Source organism: Gymnogyps californianus, chromosome 1, assembly GCF_018139145.2.
Source record: "Gymnogyps californianus isolate 813 chromosome 1, ASM1813914v2, whole genome shotgun sequence".
Lineage (NCBI taxonomy): Eukaryota > Metazoa > Chordata > Aves > Accipitriformes > Cathartidae > Gymnogyps > Gymnogyps californianus.
In genome coordinates, this window is record NC_059471.1 from 127,464,144 (window position 1) to 127,488,781 (window position 24,638).

Consider the following 24,638-nt stretch of genomic DNA (forward strand, 5'->3'; position numbering starts at 1 on the left):
AGCACAGTATGTGCCAGGATCCAACCTGAAGGAAGAGCATAGATGTTGATTCTGCCAAACACCCAAGGCCTTCAACACAGTCCGCACAGACCTTGTGCCCTCAAGTGCCCTCAAGTGCCCTCACACACTTAGGCCATACCCCAGGATACACACATGCCCTTGACATTAACTGTAAAAGCACTGCCTTGGCAAGCTGCAACCCAGTCCTGTCTCTGAGACTTCAGGTGCTTTGAATTGAAAGATGAGTGAACCCATCCTGTGCCCCACAACCACCAAAGTGCTCCACAGAGCCCAGATCAGACCCAAGGCAAATGTGTTTCCCCACATCCACGAGCAACTCTGCTCCAGAAAGCATGAGTCCTGGACATGAGCCACTTTGCATCAGCTTCAGGGGCAAGGCTCTTCTTTCTTTCATCCAGCCTGCAAAGGCAGCATAGGCAGTACTGAGTGCTTTTCTCCATTTAACCACTGGAGCTATAGGAGCTTCAAGGTGGTAGATGACACTATGGTTGTCCACTAGCTTAACAGAAACAGAGTGACAAACAGAAGGGAGAGTCACAAAACAGGTGAGGAAAATATAATGGATTTATTCAGAAGGCACACTGAAAATATCTAAATAGGTCTAGCTTAGATTATTTTCTACCTCTCTTCTCAGTCACTGTACACAAGTGAATAACATCCATCCATCTGCCTGACCATCATTAGCTTATTCCATTCCAGGCACCCTAAAATATAGGGGAAATTTCCTACATGTGAGAGGATCTTGTAGAGGAAAGGATGGAAACTCCATTGTTAGAGGATTTGAAACTGGAGAGCTGAAACCCTGCTAGTTATACCCTGGGGAACCATCCTGCATAGGACTTCAGAGAGATGAATTAACCTTTTCTCTCTCAAGGGTACTTTACCCACCATCACCATAGTCATCCTGGGAAAAAAAATGAACTCTGTTTGTTTCCTTGCCTTGCAGACAGGTTGTGCTGAGAGGTGCCATCCTCTAGCCAGGTGTCTTCACACCATTTAACTGGGTTAAAAAAGCTGTTCTCTGTGCTAAATTGCTTCCTCACTTCACAAGGCGTGAAAGCCTTTTCTCTCTCTCATGTGTCCATGCTTCACTCCTTCTGGGGAGACAGCTGGTCTTTTTTTTTTATGCATCCTGCTCCTTAAATGCCGTCTCTGAGACAAATCAGGTCATGTAGAGCCAGGCACACAAAAGCATTGAGGTGACTCAATCCTGTGAAATCAATGGGCGTCAGGTGCCTAAATTTCTCTGTGAGTCTGGGCCCAAGTGGCCTTGAATAACATCAGTAGGAACATACGTTGTGCTCTAGTCAAGATTAGAGCATGGGCTGAGATGCACCTTAACCCCACAAGTACCGCAGGCGACTAGTTGATTCAGCATGACTTCACCTAGCTAACTGTAGGAAAGATTTCCACACATACCTTAGCGCAGGCATCATGAGAAAGGAATGACTTGGGATCCCTATATCTTTGCATGGAGAACATGGGTTGTTTTTTTTTTCTTAATAATCGGGCATCATATTTCCCTTGGATTGTGAAGCGGGTTATTGATAACTGTCACTGGTCCTACGGATGTCCGGGCTCTGGTCAGTATTGATGCCTTCTCTGGTGAAAGCTGTGTAAGTCCTAAATCTGGACTTGTGGCACACAGGTTTCAGAATACCAGGAGACAGCAAAGCGAATTGAAGGGCTCTGGGATTTGGTGTCACATTAAAGAGGAGCTGCTATCTAAGGACAGAAAGGAGCGGAATACCAGGGTGATGACTGAGTGTATAGCAGCCTGATCCTAGGATGAACATTAAGGAGGCTGATGCATGCTATATATTGGTGGGCAGAGAAACACCAGGAAAGGGAAAGCTATAGAGAGGGGCAGAGGAGACCGTATAATATTGAAAGACCTTTTAATGGAACAGTAAGTTCTTTCTTGATCTCTCCATCCCAGCATCCAAAATACAAAACTATGTGATTGTTTTTCCAAGGCCAGGCAATGAGGTACACCATGAGAGACAACTGGACAAACAGCAAGCAAGGACCAAAGCATTCAGTCCCCTCCTTTCTTGCTCTTTGCCTATGTGTGGCTGCAAACACATGGAACATCTGGAAAACATCTAGTTTCTCCATTTCTCCTTTCCTGACGTACCAGCATGTGGGACATTTAGAAGGGCATGGAGGTTATAGTAACACTCTTCATTCTTTGCCATATTTTGACCCCTCTGTAAGCTGTGGGTTTGGAGATGAAAGGTGGAAAGGTGGCCAGAGATTAGAAATCTTCTTGGGGTCATGGCTCCATGCAATTTCCACATTCCTGGTACCTAAGAACTAACTTCTGCCCTACCTGTGTCTTAAACATTAATTTCTTATCTCCTACTCTCTCAGCTATGTGACAGCAAGGAAAGTCTCACTTACAGAAACTGTCTGCCTGGGAAGGGATGTCCTAGAAACCTGGAGGTGTGGCAGACAAGCAGATGGAGGTGGTGAGAGGATCATCCCTCTAGGATTGGAAAGATTTTGTGGGCTGTGTAGGTAGAGACATAAAAGCTTAACAGTGTGTTTCATAAAGGCAAAACTTTGCGCACTGGCTTCAGTTGGTATGTGGGGATGGTCTGAATAAAAAAATTGACATGTTTGACTATGTATGTCCTTTTATACATCCATATAGCTATGTATCCACCAGCCTCAGTGATTTCAAGTCCTTCTTACATTGAAGGATCTATGATTTGTTTCACACTAAATGAAACAGAGAACATTTGCTCTGTGTAAAATGACAACACATTGCATGCACACTTACAATATCATGAGTATGTCAATATTAAGTACTAGTATGAGTTTACTTTACATATAAATGTGTAAATGAAGGGGGTGTGTGATGGAATACTAATATATGAAACCTACCCTTACCACACCTGCTTCCTGGCTGGGAGCTCTAGATTCTGTACAAACACCAGTAGTAATAGTCACTTTATTCCAGCCACAGTACTACAACCAAGTTGTCATACACGCATGGCAGATAGATAAGACAGACAGATTTCTTGTTTTCCACTGAGATGCTTTTGAATACATCCTGGCAGGGCTGACTCACCCTTTTAACTTTCCAAGGAAGATAAATTGCTTTCCACGAGCTTCACTGTATACAGGTTATTTTTGAGCAGCTTCCTTAATTAAGGTTTATCTGCTGTGTGCATAACCCACAGATGAAGAGCCCTTGTCTTTTTTTGTGTGAAGTTTCCCTCTGAACAATCTGTTTCTCACCCAACCCATTGTTATACAACATGACACACATACTATATGGATACCGTGTCCTACCCGAGAAGTAGCTGCAGGCCAGTAGCCTGAGAATAAGTCGTTTCAAATGCCTGGGATGCTTCAGTGGGGAAAGACTGAATAGAAATGGGATTCCTGAGAGCCACAGTTGGCGCAGACAAACTATTAGTACATTTCTTTTGTCCATGACCTTAAACTCCACCTCTCTCCCAGCCTCATGTTTCTTATCTTTTATATCTGAAATTACGCTGAAAGCACCCTGTTGGAAATACATTTTGCAGTTGCAAACCTTGTGATCTGGCAAGGACTCAAACTGATGTAGTCCCAACTGGGATAAGAGGACAATGATGTCATCAGAACAGCAAAGGAGCCTTTTAGCTCTGTAATGCGGTAGGTGCGGGAGAGAGGTTTCAGTCTGACCTCCCTGGAGAGAAAAAGTGCTCTCCTATTCCCTGCCAGGTAAAGGGCTGGCTGGCAGTCACAGCTTTCCACAAATTCATCTGTCAGAATAGCAGGAGAGCCAACCCTGCGGCTCACTGCGCCCTGGCCTCCTGCTGGCAGTGGGAAGGAGATAAGCCTTTGCAGGGCTGCGTACCCCAGGTGACAGGGTAACTCCTCTGGAGTCAGAGAGGCGTGCATGCAGCAGGCCACACTTCATAATAGCTGTCCTGGCTGGCGCAGGCGGTACGTGGGATGTGAGAGCAGCAAGGCCAGTGGCAAGAGAGATCTCCCTTCGGTCAATGCTTTTCATCTTTGTCCAGGGATTAACAGTTTTGTCACAGTCACTAATGGTTTTGCAGGAATCAGGCATATGGGACTGGAACTTTAGGGTCTTGTAGTTGTCTAAATTGTCTTTCCAGTCTCCCAGTCCTGCTGCTGTTTGAAATTGGCCACAGTCCTTGGGGAAAGAGAGTCAAAGCTAGGGCATCTAAGTCTCATACAGTGCTATAAAGGAGTACCTAGTCTATCTTCACATTGCCGTGGCTACACTGTAATGCAGGCATACTCAAGCTCTCCTTAAACCAGCTAGTCCAGGTAGTAGTAGTTATGTTGCCACAGCAACACAGAACTTACTGCAAGCTGCAGACCTTGCCTAAGGAGCAGGATGGATGAGCCTGTGCAGAGCTCTGCACTAGCCTGGCTGGATCACAGCTGTTCTGTGAACATGCTAGTTTAAAGGTACTTCCGATTTGTTTCCATCCCCTTGTGCTGAAATAGGCTGAAAAGCTTACCCCAGATGCTGAATAACACAGTGCAGAGTTAGCTATGCAAGCAAAAGACATACATGAATGGTTACAGCATGCTAACATCTGCATCGTCTTCACACATAACCATCACCTGCTCTCTGACAAGCTGAGACGAACGTGAAAGCCCACTTTCCGTACCACGTCACTTAATGCACTTGGGGAAGTGTAGATCTAACTGCTCAGCTGTGCCCCTGTGATAGGTACAACAACCGTTTTGTCCCTGGGCATGGTCAGGAGCACGAAAACTTGTGCTGAATTCTGTGTATTACTATCAGTTGCATATGCACTCACAGGCTTTTTCACTCACCCCCTACATAAGCATCCTGGTGCCTAGTCTCACTCCCAGACTTATTTCCTGCTGTATACAGACCTGTCCTCGCCCCTGCACAGCTGTGTGGAGCGGCTCTTTTCATTGATGATGTGGGGCTGCTCGTTCCTTGGCCACCATACCCGCTCAAGCTCACCATACCCACTCAAGCTCACCCCTGTTTACCTGGGGAATGATCCCAGGTGGGCACCAGTGCTAGGGTGGGGGATCCTATGCTTACTGGGGACCTAGGGGGAGACAGTGGATACCACCTCTGGCATGCCAGTGGCCAAACGTTTGGTTCACTGGCACGGCTTCACTCACACATGTGTGCCTGACCCTGTCTCACACTGTGGAAATGATCACTTCCACTCTGTTTCCCAGTGGTAGCTGCCAGTGTGGCCAGTCCTCTCTCCCCCTCTTCACAGGCATGGTGTTTCCAGTGCCACATGTGCATGCTGCAGTGGCTTCTTCTCCCTCATTCCTGCTGCACTCTTTTTGAATGTATTTATAGGCTGTCCCATATCTCTGCTCTTCTGGTCCTGGTCCTTTCCCCAGATGGCACCTCTCAGTTGCAATGGCCTAAGGAGTGGTTTCCTCTTCCCACCCAGGAATAAACACTTGCTATCTTTCTCAGCCAGCTCGTTTTCTTTCTTTTGTGACCTGAGCCAGTGTTGGAAACCAGGTGCAGACAGCAAAGAGGCCAGTGGCTCTGCTTCCAAGTAGCTGTTATGAATGCTTCCCAATGGGAATATTAATAGAACAGTGTCCTTTCATCAATATGCAGCTGAGCTGTTACTTGCCTAAGGGCTGCTAAATTATTGGGGTGAAGCATGGTATGTCCTGTAGATTCAATGGGGGTTTACAAGCTGAGCATTATCTGTCTGCAGCAGACCAGCATGAGGCACAGGCTCTGTTTTGGTCCCATTTAAGACTCTAATGCATGGCTTAAGTCTAAAAAACATGGGGAATGCCTGTTCTTTGTTGCAAGGCTGAATTCCCCCCAATAATCAGAGAAATAATAATAATCTGCTGCAACTGGAAAGACTGATATCTATCTGCCTATTATTCCTTCATTGAAACCATGAGTGGGGAGCAGAGGCAAAACGCTTGGAGTGCTTGCAGGCAGGGCATTTGTGAAGAGTATATCCTGTGAATATCTGTGTATGTCTGACAGCATGCATCTGCGGTACGGCGGGCAGCAATACTATTCTCTGTTGGCAATCCTGAGCCAAAAAGCTATAAAGGACAAAACACTTGGTGTCATTAGAGTCACACACCTGTGAAACAAGGTGTCATTAAAAAGAAACAAAGACTTGAAGGCAAAGGTGGATTTGGAAGGACTGTGAAAATCCCCCTCGGGAGAGTGTTTTGAAAAGGAGTAGGGGAAAAAATTGATATATTTCAAAATGGATGGGAAAATAAATCATGGGAATAGAGACAACCCAGCTGGTGCAACCCTTTCCACACAGCCAAGGTGCTCTCAGCAGTGCTGACAGAGATGATGAGGTGCTTTAAATTCCTTTTACAAACGCCCCATGTCTGTCCAGCTCTAGCATGAAATTAGAGCCACCTGGCTTCAAACCCATACCAAATGGAAAGGCTGCTTTGAAATTTGTCACTGGTTAGCAGGAGGGGAAGGTGGGACATTCCCAATGAAACCAGAGCCTGGGCTGCACCTGGAGAAATCTTAACTTACCTCCCTGTTTTCTCCTCTGCCCTCCTCCCTTGTTCTTCTTCAAAGGTTGAAAAAAATGAGGACGGGGACCAAAAGATCGAGCAGGATGGCATCAAACCAGAAGATAAAGCTCATAAGGCAGCCACCAAAATCCAGGCCAGTTTCCGTGGACACATAACAAGGAAAAAGCTCAAGGGGGAGAAGAAGGGAGATGCCCCGGCATCTGAGGCTGATGCCGCCGACAAGAAGGAGGAAGGCCCTGCTGGCGGACCGGCCGAGAACAAAGAGAGCGAGGCTCCCACTGCCACAGAAGCGGCCACCGCTGACAGCGCCCAGCTGGAGGAGGGCAGCAAAGACAGCAGCGCGCCAGCGGAGGAGAAAAAAGGGGATGGAGCCGCCGACACGGGCTCAGAGCAGCCAGCCCCACAGGCTGCCACTCCTGCTGCCTCCTCGGAGGAAAAGCCCGCTGCTGCCACTGCCGCCGAAACGGAAAGTGCCACTAAAGCTTCCACTGACAACTCGCCGTCCTTGAAGGCTGACGAAGCCCAAGACAAAGAGGAGCCTAAACAAGCCGACGTGCCTGCTGCTGACACCACTGCCACCACCACCCCTGCCGCAGAGGATGCTACTGCCAAGGCAACAGCGCAACCCCAAATGGAGACAGTGGAGAGCAGCCAAACCGAAGAGAAGACAGGTGAGTGAATGCCTTGCTACAGAATGTGCCTCTCCAGAAATGGCTACCTCCCTTGGTCTCTTGGGGACGCGTCTGAGGTTGGCCAGCAAGAGCTGGTGCGGGGGTTAGACTGAGGGTTTACAAGGGAATCCCCTTGCTGGGTTTTAGGGGTGGGGGGAGTTGCATGTTCTTGCTTAACACCCTCTTCCCTGCTTCCTGGCAGCTTTTGGAAATACTGCACCTCCTCTCGAGGCTCCTGTTCCTCTAGGTGGAGGTGCCATCCAGCCCTTTTTTCCATGGTGGCAGGAGAGTGTCAGCCAGCTGGGAGGCTTGGAGGAGCCTGGGAGAGCTCCCCAAGCTCTGCATATGCTGAAGAGGGCGATGAACCTTCCCAGTCACACTAGCACAGGCAGCTCCAGTGGGGCAACAAAACAGCCCAAGCTGATACCAGCTCACTGGAGGCTGCCAACTTGAACTGAAAATCTCACAAGACAAAAGCGCTCTCATACTGCAGGAGACCATTTAGCCTTGCTGGTGGGATGGTCAAGAAGGAGCCAAAAGGGTCTTTTTTCCATCTGCTTGTGAATGGATGAGATTCCTGGTACAACCACATCCTAGTCAGGAACATCTTGTTATCAGCATTGCTTATAGTTTCATCCACAGCAATACTTCTAGCCTTTGTACTTGGAATAGCCCATGACAGCCACACTTGCATGAAGCTTTTAGACGTGTCAGCTGGGTCAGACCCACATGGTAAGAGGATCAGGTAAGGAAAGGGAAGATTAAACACCCTGACAGCTCAGTGAGTGAGGAAAGAAGAGAGGGTTGAATGCAAACAGTCACTCTAGGAGGTGTTTTCAATTCTTTGCTCTTGACTGAGTGCAACTCTGCTTAACTGGTTCCCCTTGGAAGAGGTGAAAAGTTTTGACCGGCAAAAGTGAGCATTTTTGACAGAGGCATAGTGTTTACAAACCATACAGAAGAGCTGTTTTTGAATTGTGATACTGAGCTGGGTAGAAAATGCATCAAAGACCTAAGGATACTTTTGCTCTTGTTCTTTATCTTCCTTATGTTATCAAAGAAAGAGAACATAAACAAAAAAAAAGGTAACATCAGAGGTACGCACCACATGAAACTCAATCAAGAGGCAGTGCCAAGCATAACTGGCCTCGACATTCATGAGACATTCAGTTGTACAGGGCATTCTGCATTCATTAGCTTGTTGGGGCAAAAATGTGGCATATCACCTTGATATTCATAAACAGCCTGATGTAAGTGTTACAGACCCTCAGCATCCAGTCTTGCACTTACTGATGGTTCTCCATCATTTCATTTGGGCCACTACTTCTCTTCCACAAATTATAATTCCCACTCTCTAATTAGACTTCCAAGCTTCATTGCTAACTTGGGGCTTCAGGCGACTCTGTTCCTGCTCAACAAAGTGGACAGATAGGAAAGAACAGATATCCAAAAGGACAGATAAGTACTGGGCGAGGAGCTCATGCAGAACGTTTATGGACAAGGGGAGCAGCCTTCAAGAGCATGAGTCTCAACTGAATGTACACAACAACAAAGGGCTGCTGGTTTTACCTCCTTTCATTTAAACATTTCTAGAGATAAGCTTTGAAATTGCATCGTCCAAGTTGGCTTTGTGTTGTCCATGTCTCCAGCTCTTTGTTCTTATTTTGTGTGATGAATGGCAAAATAAATGTCATGTGATTTGTGAAATCTAACTTGGTATGTTGCATGCTGTAATTGCGTTGTTTTTATACTTGGGCAAAGGTATAAACATCAATGGCAAAAATAGGACAGAGTGAATCAGTGTTTTGGGGTCCTCTGTACACAGGATAACGAGTGCTAATTAACTCTTATTTAAGACTTGGGATGCCTTATTCCTAAACAGGAATAGTGATTCTGCTTTGAATTAACATTCTATTTTCATTCAGATTAATCTGCTCTAATGGATAGAAGTAGGAAATTCATAGTAGCAGTCTATTTCATTTGCTTAATTTTACCTGTTTTGAGTCACCAGTCATCAAAGAATGGCTTATTTCTATGCAGTATTCTAAATTATTTGCAGATATCTTCCCCATGCTCTTGTTGGCGTTAACATCATTTGAAGTGGCCAGCCGTTCATGGCCACATCATTTGAAGTGGCCATTTAAATGCATGATTTAATATGCATTTGCACATGATACTGTTACTTATGTAAATATCTAGCCAACAGAGTAAGTTGGAAAATCTACAATCAAATATATATTTAAAAATGAGTTTTCAGTGATTGTTTGAGTGTTCAAGACCAGTATGTGCATCTATTTATACTTATTCAATATGCATGCAGTAATACTCAAGCTTACCAATGTTTGCAGAAAGCAAACATGGAAGGTGTGTGGCCACAGTCAAACTGATAGTCCCTTTAAAATGTTAATGAATATAGATTTTTTTTCTAAATTCCTATTCCAGTATGATATCAGCCCTCTATTCACAAACTCGAACAGCTGGGTAAATGCCCCCAGAGCCGTCCAAGAAAGAAATGCAAAAAAGATTAAATAGGCCTTCTTGTCCATCTTTCTGAGGATGCTGGGTTGTGTTCTGCAATACACTCTATAGCACAATGTCCAGAATAGTAAGAAGCTGCTTTCTCCTTAAAGAATATTCCACAAAAGAGCATCATCACAGTATAAAAGTTCCCACAGACAGGAAATATTTCCTGACAGAAAGCCTATGTTTTCTTTTTCCTGTCTTCATCCTATTACTCCCTCTCATCTCTTCAAACCTCTCTTGTTTCTCTTTTGGTACTTACTCTTTCCATAGACTTAAAGACATTTGCCATGTCTCAACCTTTCTCCCAGTCATCCCCCAGCAAACGCAGCACTGGTGGTTGCTGGCATGGCTACGATGGTCATTCATGAAAGAAGGAGGGCTACCACACATCTGCCACTCCAGTGCTCCTCCAGCCTGGGGACAGATCCTCTTTCAGCTTCATCAGTCCCCTTCTCCCAGAAGTCATCCCCTTGGCTTTCAAAGGTCATCTCTTATCACTTCTGTGATTGAAGACTGGCACAGTAGTATGCGGTGTCAGGCTGCCAAAAATAAATCAAATTGGCTCCTAGCCAATGTCATCGGTTGGCTGGTTGCCATGGCATGCTTGGCTGCTACTACCGTGAGGTATGCCGATCGTGCTACTTTTGTGCAGTGAGGTTCATCTGCCTTGAGTTTTACTACAATGGTTGTATCGTGTTATCTGTGGATATCTTCCCTAGTGCAAACACAAGCAAAAGGCAAGGGCATTTCATTTATATCCAGAAGAGATTTTTGCCTTCATCTAAGGGCACGACAAAAAAGACAGGAAGAGAGGAAAGGAATAACTAACCAGATAAAGAGAAGTGCATGATTTTTAATGCTTAATATTTCATGTTTCTGGAGTTGGGGAGAGGCTGGGTGATTCTTCATACCAGTCGCTAATTCACCTGAGAGCCCTCAGCTCTCCTTGTTATTCAATTCCACATACTCTACCTGTCTGTTGGTAATGGCTTAGGAAACAGCTTCAAACAACTGTCCTGGATCCAGTATTAGTTGATCTGGAACCCCAGGCATTCCCAGTTGTACAGCAGGGCAGTTTCTAAGCAATCCTCAATGTATCAAAAAGTAGATGGAAAAAGTAGATGGATTCCAACCTGGGTAAGGCACGAAATGAGTCAGTGGGCTTTGTTCAGCGGCAATGAGGGATTGATGTAAGAAGGACAGTTGCTTAGTTCTCTTCACGGCTTTTGGTGGGTGACTTGCATGCCAAGAAAGTGTTCTCTTATCTGAGCATCCTTGCCAAGACTTATGTTTATAGGCTTTCTTGTTATGATCCAACTTTTGCCTCTTTGATGTTGGTATTATGCTTAGAGAGGCTCCCTTAGATGCCAACCTACTCAACAGGACAAAATTCAAAAGTGGTAGGAGGGAATTTATATATTACATATAGATGAGGAGGTGAGACTTATTCTAATCTACGTTGCAGTGGCTTAAATCTGGAGACTCTCCATCAAAGTTACAGGAAAGAGTCTACATTAGCACAGCTTTGAAGTGAGATCAGCATCCAGCACAGCAGACTGTAGAAGATGGGCTACCGTGTCCCTTATGGGGAGAAGAGGAGGTGAATGTCACACAGTGTTAGATTCTCTTTGTACTTTCCCAGGTTTTCGAGTCTTACCTACAAATTTGGCTAGCTCTCACATCAAAAGCACTCTCAGATTGTCAGGTAAGAATACAACAAAGCGCAGAAATGTGAAAGAGTAAATTGTGCCTAAGGAAACAAATGGATCTTCTTTTGTTGGGAAGTGAAGAATGCTTTCTCCCGCTTGATGAAATAGCTTTACAATGGAGCAGTTTCACAGCTGAAATGAAAAATCAGCCGGATGACAATTGCTTTGCATGTAAGCGGGCCAGCAGTTCCCCCAGGGCTCTGTATCCTGCAAGCAAGGAGCACTGGGAGGCACCATCTTCTCTTCACTTCCTCAGAGGGAGCAAGTCCCTATGGATCCTTTTTCATGGTTTAGAGTTGAATCAGTTCTTTGTTTTCAGTTCAATCAGCATAGTGATGGAAGGACAATACTTGCTGCACCTAGGGACCGCTGGCTATATAAAGATTTGGAAAGGGACACTGTCTGTTGTCATGTGCTAGCTAGAAGGTACAGCCTGCACTACGCAAGAGGATTGCAGCTGTATAACTGGAATTTTAGTCTTGGCCCATGGGTAGCTGGCATGAGGCAGAACACCCTCACTGCCATTCCTGTTTCACAGGAGCTTATCTCTGCTGCTACACCTGGCAGCCGAGGAAAGCAATGCAAATACAGTAGTCTTCCCATGACTGCCCCAGAGGGAACGACTCTAAGCAAGCGTGCCAGCATTTTATTGTCTGTAGTACTACTCCAGCAACAAAGTAAGAATATAAATGTAATTTAGGTTACCTGCAACATGCTAAAAGGTGTCAAAGTATGTGCCTAGTCCTCCGTTGCTCTGAAATTTTTAATCTTTGCATTGTGTCTACATGGGTATAAGCATTGCATATGTATTTCACAGCCTGCTTTGCATTGGTGCAAATAGCCATGTGAGGGGCAGGATGAGGAAAGTGGAATGTCACAATTTTCCAGAGAACAGGAAACCTACACACTACCTGCTACAGGTGCAAGATTTCCTCCTCTGTTGCAGTGAAATACTGTCTCAGGTCCCATGTGTGCCTCAGGTCTGCTATTTTCTAATGAGATGCAGCTTGCCCCATATAGGTGGGAACTGCACTAGTGGGCTAGCGGTGAAGCAGGACCTGACCTCTTTTAATGAAATCTTAGGTGGCACTATGCATATTTACTGATGACAAGGTGTGGGCTGACTCTGGAAAAGGCCTCTTGAGGAGAGCAGGTTAATCACTGTTTTGCACCAAGGAGGTACCAGTTCTTTTGGGACCTCTGTAAGAAATGCATGGACACTCAAGCCTGGTTAATTGGTTTATTTTGTGAAGGACCGGAATTATAGGAAAGGTGACAGCAATCTTTTATCCCTTCTGATGTTGGGAAACACAGCTGTTGCAGTATTGGCCGAGCCCCTCTTCATTGGTCATGGCACGATGCGCAGAGTTCCTGTTCATGGGGAGGCTGGCCAGCCTCACTCTTCTTCACATCTTTATAGTATTGTTCCAACTGAACAAAACTATCGGTCTTGAACCTGTACAATACTGAACTTTCTAGATGGTATACCAAGGTTCACTGAGAGCATTATGCTCTTACCTCCATAGGAAGGAGCTCTTACAAGCAGTACATACAGGTGGCATTTTTTAAGGCTGTGCATACTAATGTCACGGTATGTGCTCATGTTGTATAGTGGTTGCTCACACTAACACACAGCTCTCTGCAGCCAAGGCCGATGATGGTTAAACTCCACCTAGATTTTGCTCAAAATCACTGTCTCCTCGTTACAATGTTTTCCACAGTGGCCCACTACAACTGCACTCAGATCATCTTTAGAAAATGCTCCGAAATCCCCACATGGGAGGAAGGCTTTCTGCCATAAATGATAACCAGATTTTCTGCTGAGAAGGGCAGTGGACAGAATAGACAGACAGAAAGTGAAATTTAAGTGGCAGCTGTTTGCTGTAGCTGCCAGCAGTGCTCTGCACCAGCACCAGTGTCATCTCTTTACACTAGGATCAAGTAGGCTGAACTTTTCAGATAGGTATAAGCTTGCAGAGTATCAGCTGGGATTTACAGCTCCAAGGAGCAGTACTTTAAAGGTAGAAGTACTGACTGTGTGGTACAGATGACTGCCATGTGCAGAAGAAAGGGATTGGGAAAGTTCACCAGGTCAGCACGATCAGATTAGTTAGACATTCCTCGAGAGCTGTATAATAGGTGCATTAATACTGGATTATCAGTGGCAGTGCAATGATCACTGTGGCTTTATATGGCATATATATAAATGCACAGTATCCGATTGACTGTTGACAGCTTCCCCAACTCCAACCAACTGTACAATGGCTGGGAAGTTCAGCAATGAATTGGCCACCATTGCCTTAAATATCTTTCTGTACTTGTGTTACGTCACAGAAAGAGCAAAGACTTCTGATAGCCCTACTTTGTGCCATTGATTATTGTATATAGCATCATATAGTATGCACACATGCACAGAGGGCATAGTACTATAGTCCTTGCTGTTCATCTCTTCCCTGAAGAAAACACAAGCAATGCTTTCACTTGCTTTTTATATGAAATGATTCCCATGCTTTTTAGCATCTTTGTCGCTTTTCTCTGCACTCCCTTTAAATCTGCAAATGTCCTTTATGAGATGGGGTGACAAACACTGTACACATTAGTCCAGAAAAGGCTGTACTTGTATACCTGTATTTCCAGAAAGGCAATATTTCTTCTGTTTTGCTCCTCATCCCAGTCCTTATGCACATGAGCATCTTTGCTTTTTGAAGACAGCTACCCAATGAGCACAGATGACTGCAATGACATCCAGGTCTGTTGTGGACTCGGGAGTTCTCCTCTTTGTAAAGGCACTGCACAAATATTTTATTCAGCCATATGATGGTCTGTGAAATTGGGCAGTGGCCAAGAGAACAAAGAAAATGTAGGCAGTGACAGGAGGCTTACAAGTCAAGCCACTGGCATCAGCTCTGTGGGACAGGTTCCACCTCCAGTTCTGGACCTCCAGTAGACCTGTGAAAGACCGACTTACACAAGCTCAATTTGAACAGGTCTCTAGCCACAATATATTTCTCAAGACTGCATTCATGGTGTAAGCTTGACTTAAAGGAGGGCTTCCTCATTCCCTAGCTTTTCTCTTTGTTGGTGTTGAATGTCTTTCAGGCAGAAAATAGAGGAGACACTTAACGATAATGTATGGGGGAAAACTGAATGATGAAGAGTACTGCTATTGTGTGCTTAGCTGTTCTCTGAAGGGGAGTCTGGTCTGGTTTTGCAGGTTACTAGAACTGTGACTTTCTTCCTAGTTCTGTATTCCCTGCTAAAGGCTCCCTTTGCATATCCTTTATCTCTAAAGGCCTGTACCGTATCAAGAGCCTTGGCTTTATCATCACCAAATATGAATGTGATCTGTGGAAATGTTTCTTTTTTCTGTGTCCTTAGCTACATCACTGTCAGCATGGGACACTGGAAGAGAGCTGAAAATCTCAGCTGAGGTCCTGGCAGCCAGGAGCCCATGTTGGACACCTGCCCTTTGCAGGGCTGCAGAGTATTCAGGAAGAGAACTATGGAAACCTGGACAGGGCCCAGAGATGTAAAGGAAAATGCTCTTCTCCTAATGACAGGAAAAGTGAGACTCAAGGCTTCATGTAAATAAGTCTTAGATAAAGGTCATAAGGTCCCAATTATCCAGTGTTCAAAGGACTACACACTTTCCAGCTGTACCTTGAGGCAATAGCAAATGAGTCCTCTTTCATTATGAAAGAAAGCAGAAGGTGGAAGACACTATTCAACCTCTCCATCTTCCTTCAGCAAAACACAGTAATTGAGAATACTAGTAATGATAACCGGACATTACCTGTAACCTACAGGGCTTAATGAAGAAGAAAATCTCTCTGACATTTGGAAGAGCATCCAAATCCCAATGCTAAAGTGGTGCAGTGCTGCAGAACCATAGCTGACAATGCATTGCATATACAGGGAAAGGGATGGGAGGGCAGGAGCGAGAGCTGTGACCAGTCTGCAGGAACATTCCCCAGTGCTGCTGACTTTGGCAGAACCGTCTTAGCAGCTGTGAAAATGTTTCAAAGACCTTACTGGATAACCATTTGAAGAGATGGAAGATGGAATAAAGTAAAAAAGTAATTTAAAATTGGGGCGGTGGAAAGTACTTTTAAAAACCTCTTTGCTGTTCTTAAAGGCTTTGGGCACCCAATGATTTGGAAATGATACAAGCCTCTAAGAGGGAGGTGTGAATGCAAGCTTGTGTGGACTAAGTCTATAACTGCCTAGTTTTTAGATGAGTATAGGACTCCATTCCCTCACTGGGGGTGGGCTTAGAAATGAAAGACTACGTATTCCAGCTTAGACACCCTGTGTTACCTATCCCAAAATTTCTCTTCCAAGCTCCCCTTCTTCCTCCCTCCTTCCTCCCATCTTTTACAGCCTGTTTGGAGGCAATGCTCACCAGCTGTAGCTGCAGCTACAGGGCTGAAATCTAAGCCTCACTAACTTATGTAAGGCTAGGATTTCGCCTGTGATTTCAGCATCAGTGTCGTAAGCAATTCAGAGTAATCTTCAGTCATCAGTGCTGAAACAAGGGATGTGCCACAGGAGCGTGGGCTGGAGCCTGCCCCACTGCACTTCAGAAAGACGTACGAGTTGAAGAAGTCTGTGGTCTTAATCTTAGATCTGCTCACAAATGGTCTGTATGTTTCTTCCCCTGGGAGGGACTCAGTACAATATTGGAATATTGGTCTTCTGCTTTCCGTTGTGGTCAGAACGGATGGAAATCCCCTGCATTCACAGGGTCTGATCAGAGGGCTGCTGTGCGGTTATCTTCAGCAGGGCTGCTACAATTTATACAAGCAGCAGTTCTGTCTGGACCTTTGCATTCACAGTCCATTATTCAACTGGTACACCAGGGATCCAGATGGTAAAAGCACAGTGAAAGGAAGTAACTTCTTTATTGCCAAACAGTGAGCAGGCATGACTGTCACCTAGATCTCCTAACCCTGTACCACACCTGCTTAGTCCTGCACCCATCCCACGGTGCAGCTCCTAGTGTTTGGCATGGGCATTCAGGGTGCTGCAGGTTTGCAAGTCAGTGGGACTGGTGGGTGTTTGAGAGATCCTTCAACAGTAAACAGTTTTGGCACATGCCTTTAAGCTTATCTTTGGGGATGAAGGTACTCTTTGCACAAACCTGTCCCAGCACTACTGCCAAGCCTTCGCTGGGAGACTTATCAGTGTGGCCAAACATAGTGCCAGGCGCAGGGACTGAACTTGACCTCTTGTACATGATACAACCTCTCCCAAATACACCTGAGGCCCAGCAGGAAGGCAGGGGGAAGAAATGCACAGCACTGCTACTGAGCAGCACCACTTCTCTGGGTGAAGAGCAGACTTCGGTCTCAAGCCCCTGAGCTTGAGACCTCAGGACTCAAGACTTTGAGGTCTCAAGACCCAAGACTTTGAGGTCTCAAGACCCCAAGGTCTCAAGACCCCAAGGTCTCAAGACTTCAGTGAGCCCCTGCACTCAATAAAGAGATACAAAATGAGAAAGAAAACGTTTTTGTGCCTCAAGCTAGAAACCTTCTTCATGGCTGAAGCCAAATGACTGTGAGAAAGATGGATGGAGTCACTGATTTTTGCATCAGGGAACAAGGAGAAAATGACAGCCGTTCCTAACTGATGTAGTATGCAACTACTTCTCATCCTCATTTCTAGCAAAACACATAGACATGTTTCTACCAAACAGAGGAGTCAAGCCTAGTTGCAGTTCAAACCACCTCCACACAGGGCTTCTGAGTCCTGCTGGACTGGAATTTTTCTGTGAGACTCTTTTTTTCATTAAAGAACCCTTTAATTTGTCAAAAACAAACATAATGTACCAGTACCAGGAATGATGGGATTTGTAGATTAAACTAATAAGAGAAATCTTTGCCTGCTTTTAGAGTAGCTAGCATGTGAGAGTCAGGTACTCCCTGAATGGGACAGAAGACAAGATGGGCCCATGCCTTACCCTAGGAAGCTGAAATCCAGTGAGCTTTGCAAGCAAGCCATTGGGCTGCTGGATAAAGTTTGCCCTGATCCCTCTTGCTGGAGCTGCTCCATTTTGTATAAATCATTTATTATTTGCTGGAGCCAGTATGTGGAGTTTGGTCTCTCCCATTCCAGATGAGTGCCCTCACCACCGGTCTACAGAGTCAATGTTTTCCTCTGGCCCAATGAATATTTAATGATTTATGAAAGTGGAACAGCTCCAGCAGGAGAGGAAGAGTAAGAGAGACGTGTTCATTCACGTGGATATCTCACAACATAGCTCTGCGACCAGCAGGCAAGACCCGAGCCAAGGACCTTTACAGCAAATAAAATCAGCTGGAGGACCAAGGGAGACAACATGAGCACGAAATGGTGGGGTGCCACTTCCTATGCCTCAGTGCAATTTCAGAGCAATTTCAGAGCAGCTGAGGCCTGGTGGGTTCATGCCTCAGATAAGGCCCTCTTCTCTGACAGCCGTTGTCAAAATGATGGTCCCCAAGCCAAAAGTATGGGCTGCTCCGCCTTGGCCAAAAACTTAGAAACTCTGCAAGTGGGAGCTGCGGTAACTCACAGCCTCTGTGGACCTGTGCAGAGCTAGGCTTCATAGCAGACTTTGGCTACGCATGTGATAGTGGAGGAGCGGCTACTGCTTGGCCCCACAGCTGAGGCAGGGCCACCTTGGGCTGGCAGTGTTAGCAAGGGGACAGCCACAGCAGTGCTGAAAAGTCCTTTGATGGAGAGAAGCCTTGTCATTGTAGGCTAGCTCAGCAAAGGGCTGACTGAGCACCCCATAAGAGTACTTTTTTCCACCATAGTGGACAGTACTGAGGAGCTTTGACTTTGCCATTGACAACCGGGGCATACCTGCTGCTCTGGGGTGTTAGGTGATGTAACCTGGCCTCGTGCCGCCACGGCACAGCTGGCTGTGCACGGGGCATGGGGCTGCCTCGCTGTGCCCCTATGAGGTCTCCCCAGCATTTGCAGCTGCCCCACCCGGTGCCCTCATGTCAAGGCTGAATTCATTACCCACGTGATTGAGTTGTTATTGTGAAAAGCCAGTTAAACCAAGATGGCTACTCTGGGACAGCCGCACCGGTTCACTTGGTGCAGCGCTCAGAAAGTTCAGAGGCTGGAAAGTCCCTCCCGAACTGGGAGAAGGTTGGGTTTTTAAAAAACAAAAACAAAAACGACAAAAAATCCCAGATTTGAATTAAAATCAGAATTACTGGTGCTAGCTGCTGCCACCTTCACAGGGAAGACTGCCGCTGGCAACAAGAGCGCTCATGAAAGGTTTTCCAGGCAGCTCCCTCCTTCCTTCCTGCTGTGCAGCTCGGCTCTCTGAAAACGGCCAGCGCCAGGCGCAGGGCTGCCCTATGCCCTCCTTTCCCCTAGGGCTGAGCACTTCCTGGGCAAGCATCACCGCACTTCTGGTCACAGAGACTTCTTGGGGCGGAAGAGGCGACTATGCAGTCCCACCTCCCACCTTAAGTCAAGCTGTGGCTTTTCACCTCCCAGCCCTTAGGCTTTCTCACGGGCACCCAAGGGATGAGGCGGCAGACCGAGGAGGAGCTGGCCTTTGCAGTCTGAGCTGGGGAAAGTGTCGAGCTGCCCACCTAGTTTTGCAGGACGGGTGCTGTGACTCCTGATCTTTTCACCCCTGGAGAGCTGTGATTAAGCAGTCCCAGACAGAGGATTTTGGGCGGAGGGGAGGGTTGCTCTGCACCAGCAATGCCACTCTGCGTTGTCTCAAAGTGGGGATTTCCCCACAAGTGCTCATAGTTCAAAATGCCTCTTCCTATGTTGGGGCTGTCATAACGTGTGTGATGACCTCCTCCTCCTCCTGAAACGAAAAGCAAAGGCTCCCAGGAGCTTCAGTGGGTATAGCATTAAGCCTGAACTGCCTCCTAGAAAGCAGTGGCTGTGTTTTACACACATTGGGATCCTACATGTGTGCACACCAGCTGTGTGTATGGGAAATATTAGTAATACCTTTGATGCAAAGAGCTGGTGGTGTTGATGTTGCAGCTGCTGGGGACAGTTATCAACAAGATGGCTGTGGAAGGCCTGACAACAGGCACTTAATTCATTTTAGTGTCCAATTTGCAGGGCCTCGGTGTATGATGATGGACAGTAACAAACTAATGATCTCTAAATGAAATTTCTCCTTCATTTAAACACAAAATGGGAGGATGGCAAAGGGAAGAAAAAGAGACATTTTATATTCTCTCCTTGATTGTAATTCCCTGCCTTCAGCTAGATCAATATCATTTCTGCTGGAGATGGAGGCTGCCTCTGGTTTCCATGGCAATCTGGTTGTTGGAGGCTTGCAGGCTCCATGAATCCCCAATTTATCAGCCTTCTAGGCTTTAATAATGGAGACCAGCAGTCAGGCAGCTTATGAATGGCACATGTCTTTTGGGCTGGGGGAAGGGAGATGGGAGCATGGTTTCTAGTAAGGGCTGCAGCAGTTTGTTTTCCTGCTACCGACAGCTGAAGGGGGAGGAGTACAAGGGGAGGAGTGCTGCATTAATTCTGGATGCGCTGAAGGAATTTCTAGACATTTTTGCTGCAATTACAGAAGATTTCATCCTCTGGCCTCTTTTCCCTGGCCATCTTTGCCAGGGCAGGGGAGGAGAGCCGCCTCACAGCCAGTCCTGTGTGATGAGGCGGGAGCTGTAGATGGAGAACCCAAAGGCTCTAGCACTCTGCACCTTTCCTTCCTCTCCTTAACCCTCTTTATTTCAGGATCAGCAGTGCGTGAATGCCAGCAGTCTGCCACGGTTTTGGGTTAATTTTTATCCCCCTGCTGATCCTACCACAATTACCAGGGTGATCAGCAGAGCTGTAAGATGGGCAGACCTCTGAGGATCTGATCTGTCTATCAAACTTGTCACTTGCTGTGCTATTCTCTGTGCATCTGCCAGGCCTCTCCAAACCCAAGCCTCCATCCCCAAAGTGCTGTAAGCTTCACTCCTTGAATTAATTACTTTGCTAGAAATGTCCTGGCTGTACAGGAATCACTATCAGTCACTTCAATAAGGCTGCATTTTGCTCACTTGGCCGTGGTCTGCTCAGGGTATTTCCATTTCTTCTTATCTTTCCTCTGATTTTTCCCTTATGATCTCACAGGGCAGCCACCCTAGAGAGGCTAAAGAATAAATGGATACATCTTATCAAGACCTTGTTCTTCTGTTGCCCTTCTTCACATGCCCTCTGTTTCTAAACCATCCTCCAGACCTTAACCCAGCAAGGGGGAAAAGATGGGTGACACAAAAGAATACTGTTGCATGAGATGGGGACATCCTGTTTTCCAATGCGTATGCCAAGAGCAGCTGCCAACTGTTACATGCCACAGCTGGAAGCAAGTAAAAACCTCTATATTCAAGCTGTTCGAATCACAAGGTATTTAAGGAATTAAAAAGAGTAGCCTTTCTGGTCTGCAGGACCTATGTGAAATCAACAGGGGCAGGGGAGGAGAAGAGTAAAGAACAACTTGTGGTTATTTCTTCTTAGGTTTTCCTCAGGTGAAGGAATGAATGCCTTTCTTCTGCCTATCTTCCTGTGATGGTAGGGGGTGGGGGGATATTGCTGAGATTGCTGCACGCCCAGTTTTGGCCTGAAATTAGGACTTTGTGGAATTTCAGAAATCACAGGACCGAGGCATCACACCTATGAAAGTGCTGCTGTGTGCAGAGTGGCTGGTTGAGATGCTGGAATGAAGAGCCAAGGCGACTCAGCCTCCTGGGTACACCACAGGCTTTTGTGTGACTACAGCCCACTTCTTCACACTTTGCTCACTCTAAAATGCAGATAAAAGCCTTTGCTTTCTTCACAGGGATGCCACAAGGATAAAATACCTCCATGATTGTGAGTTAGGCCATTGTTGTAGTGACAAAGACCAGATAAATACTACATTGCTGGCTGCCTGTAGCAATTTGGAAAGGTCACAATGGAGACAGCTCTTGACGTTCACAAAGGCCTAGGTTCATCATAAATGTATGATCTGGATATTATATCCTGTTTTATCTTATATATCCAGTATGATCTGGATATTGTATCTAAAAAGACCAGTACACTACCTTGCTGGAAAGTCAAGCAGTGGATAATGAAGAACTGTGGTCTGAGTGTCTTCAGAGGCATCTTTGACTCTGGCTTACCCTTTTTGGGGAGATGGAGAGGCTGGTAGCTTGGAACCTCTCCTGAAGGGCAGCTGAGCAACTGATGGGGAATCAGATCAGCTCTGACCCCAGCTGATGGCTGGGGAGACCCTGCACAAGTTACTTCCCATTTCTCCACTTCAGGCTCCCTGGCTGTTAAGACCGTGAAGCCTTGGTAGGAGTTTGTCGAGGTCAGCACCTTTGACGCTGTTTGGCAGGAGGCCACTCAATACCAGTGCAAAACGTCTGCCCCAAAGGCACCCTCATCCCACAAGGGCTCTTTTACCTCCCCTTCGGCCACTGTATGACACAGCCTCCCAGTTGCCCACCACTTTCTGGTGCAACAAAGCATCCCCACAGAAGCACCGTGACAGATCACACTGCTGCCGGGTGGGAGCACCCTGTCATCCCTGGAGCTGCATTGGCTTGTAGCAGTGACGGTGGCCAAGAGAGAGACATTAAAGGACATCTCACTGTCTGAAAACCTAACCACTCTGGTAGGCTTCTTCCAACCCTAGCTGAATTGCAATTGCCCAGTTATAGGTACTGTACACAGGAAGTTTGTGCCAAAAAGTGCTGGTAATAGGCAGGAATAAATGACCAGCCAGCAGTAGGCATGTCATTTGTCTCAGCCTTCAGGCCTGGCTGCGTCCATGGGTGTGGGAATGAAATGGCAGTGGAAGAAAGAAGGAGAGCCTCTTCTTTCCCATTCTCCAGGAAGCAAAAATATTTGCAAATGTAGCTGTAACAGGGTTAACACCTCACATTCACAAGGAACATCCTCCCCTTTCTCTCTCCACCCTCTTCCTCCACCACTCCCATTTCTCTGGAGACCTCACTGCTCCCTCCCATCAGCCAAAGTTGGGGAGTTTCCATGGCAACCCAGCAGCTGGTGTCTAGACACTGTGAAAGATGCTTTGCAATGGAGCTGTGAGCCTGACTCCCCTCAGCATCCCCTCCTCACCACCGGGCACCCTGAGCATCTCTCCCACCACTCCCTCCCTTTCCATCTACTGCACATATGCATGCCGATGCAGGGTGGAATTTCTGTGGTGGTGCTGGGGGAAGAAAGGCGTGGGGTGGGAGGAGAGGGAGAGGAAATCCCTAAGCCACTGGCTCTTCAGCCTGACAAAGCGCAAAGGCAGCTGGGGCGACAGAACTGGGGCTGGCTGTCATCTGAGGATTTAGCAGGATCAGAAAAAGAGGCAGCCATCCAAACTTGGACCAAAGTCATCAGCCATGGGACTGGCAGAAGTTGTTTTTTTTCTCTCTGCTAGAGCAACTGAGGTTGGCATGCATGGCACTGAAACAAAGATGAGGCAGTCCAGGAACAGGAGGCCCAAACTACCATGTATTGTGGCAGTATTCACCTTCTTGTTTTAACCTTAACAGGCTGCTTTACCTACTTCTTTCATGTAGTTACTGGGCAACTTCCCTGGACCTCCTGCCTGCTGCTTGCAGTGGGGACATCCTTCCCCACCACCTTGTTGCAGGGTTTGCCAAGGGTATGCAGATCTCCCAGGTGCCATGTGCCCACCAGGACCCCCAGGGCTCATAGGAACCAGGTGGTACCCTGGCTCCATCTGTAGCGAGTGAGGGATTCACCAGGGGTTTGCGATAAATCATGCAAGTCAGTCCCCTGCACCAGACACAGCTGCTCACCTGAAATACCCAATTCCTTCATTTCTCAGTGTTTTGCTGGGCCAGCATAAGTCTGCCAGTTTTCAGAAGCAGCAAGTGGGGAGGGCGTAGGATTTTAGCACTGCATATGACGCATCGTAGGGCTGACTGCAATGGGCTAACTTGGATTGGGAAGAGAACTGTATAAGCAACAGCTCTGAACCTGAAGTGCGTCTCGTTTCAGCAGTCTCAGACCTACCATCGTCTGCCTGGAATCGACTTCTGGCTGGCTAGAAGGACAGATGGATCGGGACAGATGAATCAAGCTGTGAAGCCTGGATCCAAATCTGGATCCAAATGTCATTAAAACTAGGAGAGGCTCAGGTCAGGGATTTTAAATGGGGCCTTCCAGTGCTCCTTACACTCCAAAAAATGCCTCTAAACAGAGTCATCTCTGAGGCAGATGAGGTCTGCTTCTAACAGGGCAGGAAAACCCAGATTAATATTTGGGAGCAAAGAGGAGACCAGACGAGGCACAGGTTTTCAGTTCCATCTCTGACCAAGCTGTAGTTGGCAGAGGACAGAGGGAGAAAGGAGTGAGCATGACAAATGCTAGAGACAGAGCAGCAGCTGAGTAGATCTGGCCAATACTTTAGCATGAAGGCATGGGAGAGTTCTAGCTGCACAATCAATATCAGCAATAATTATGCAAACAGTAGGAAAGCAGCAAAAGCAAAATCCCTGCATCTGTAGTAGAATCCCAGAGTGTTTGGGCAATTTCTCTTCTCTTGGCATCGGCTGTGGTAATTTAAAGATCTGCAGTGGAACAGAGACAAAAAGGAAAACAAAACCCAAGCCACCAGCCACAAAAGAAGTGATCAGCAGAAAGGTTGCTGCTACTATGGTCATAAGCTGATGTCTGCTCTGATTTAATTAATCTTGGCAAGTCAGACAGGAGCTGGGCAGGTCCCAAGAGACAATTTTACCCGGAAATCCACTCAACCTAATTTCACTAATGTAGGGCAGTGGAGAGACTTGGAGAGGAGCCTGCACGCTCAGCCATTAGAGCACAGCATAGGCAAAGTATGGAAGCTGGAAGTACTACCACCCAGTAAAACTGCTGCTTGTGTGCCTGCTTCAGCTTTGCAGCAACCAGAGCTGCATATGTTCGAGGCGTTTGCTCCTCAGCAAGCCTCACAGACATGACACTCACCCTTCCCAGGAAATAAATGGAGTACTGAGGGGCAGGAGCTCCCTAAGACCCTATTTCAGCAAGGATCTGTAGTTCACTTCCATATTGTTTCTCTTCCATGGGCAAGGGAGTTCCCTAGCAGGTACCAGTTGGAGCTGTAGGTATGAAGCATGTCTCTGACGCAGGCCCTTCAGCTGGGAAGCAAACACACTTCAGCCTCTCCCACCAGGCAGCTCTATCGTTAAGCAAATCT

The 24,638-nt window shown here is 46.6% G+C and overlaps 1 protein-coding gene across 1 annotated transcript in view; it reads left to right on the plus strand.

The window, feature by feature from the left end:
- GAP43 (growth associated protein 43) overlaps positions 1-24,638 on the plus strand; it is a 56,527-nt gene that overhangs the window by 25,622 nt on the left and 6,267 nt on the right. Inside the window, exon 2 of the mRNA XM_050910782.1 lies at positions 6,578-7,205. Coding sequence (XP_050766739.1) covers positions 6,578-7,205 — 628 coding nt within the window. The remainder of the gene's footprint in view (positions 1-6,577; positions 7,206-24,638) is intronic.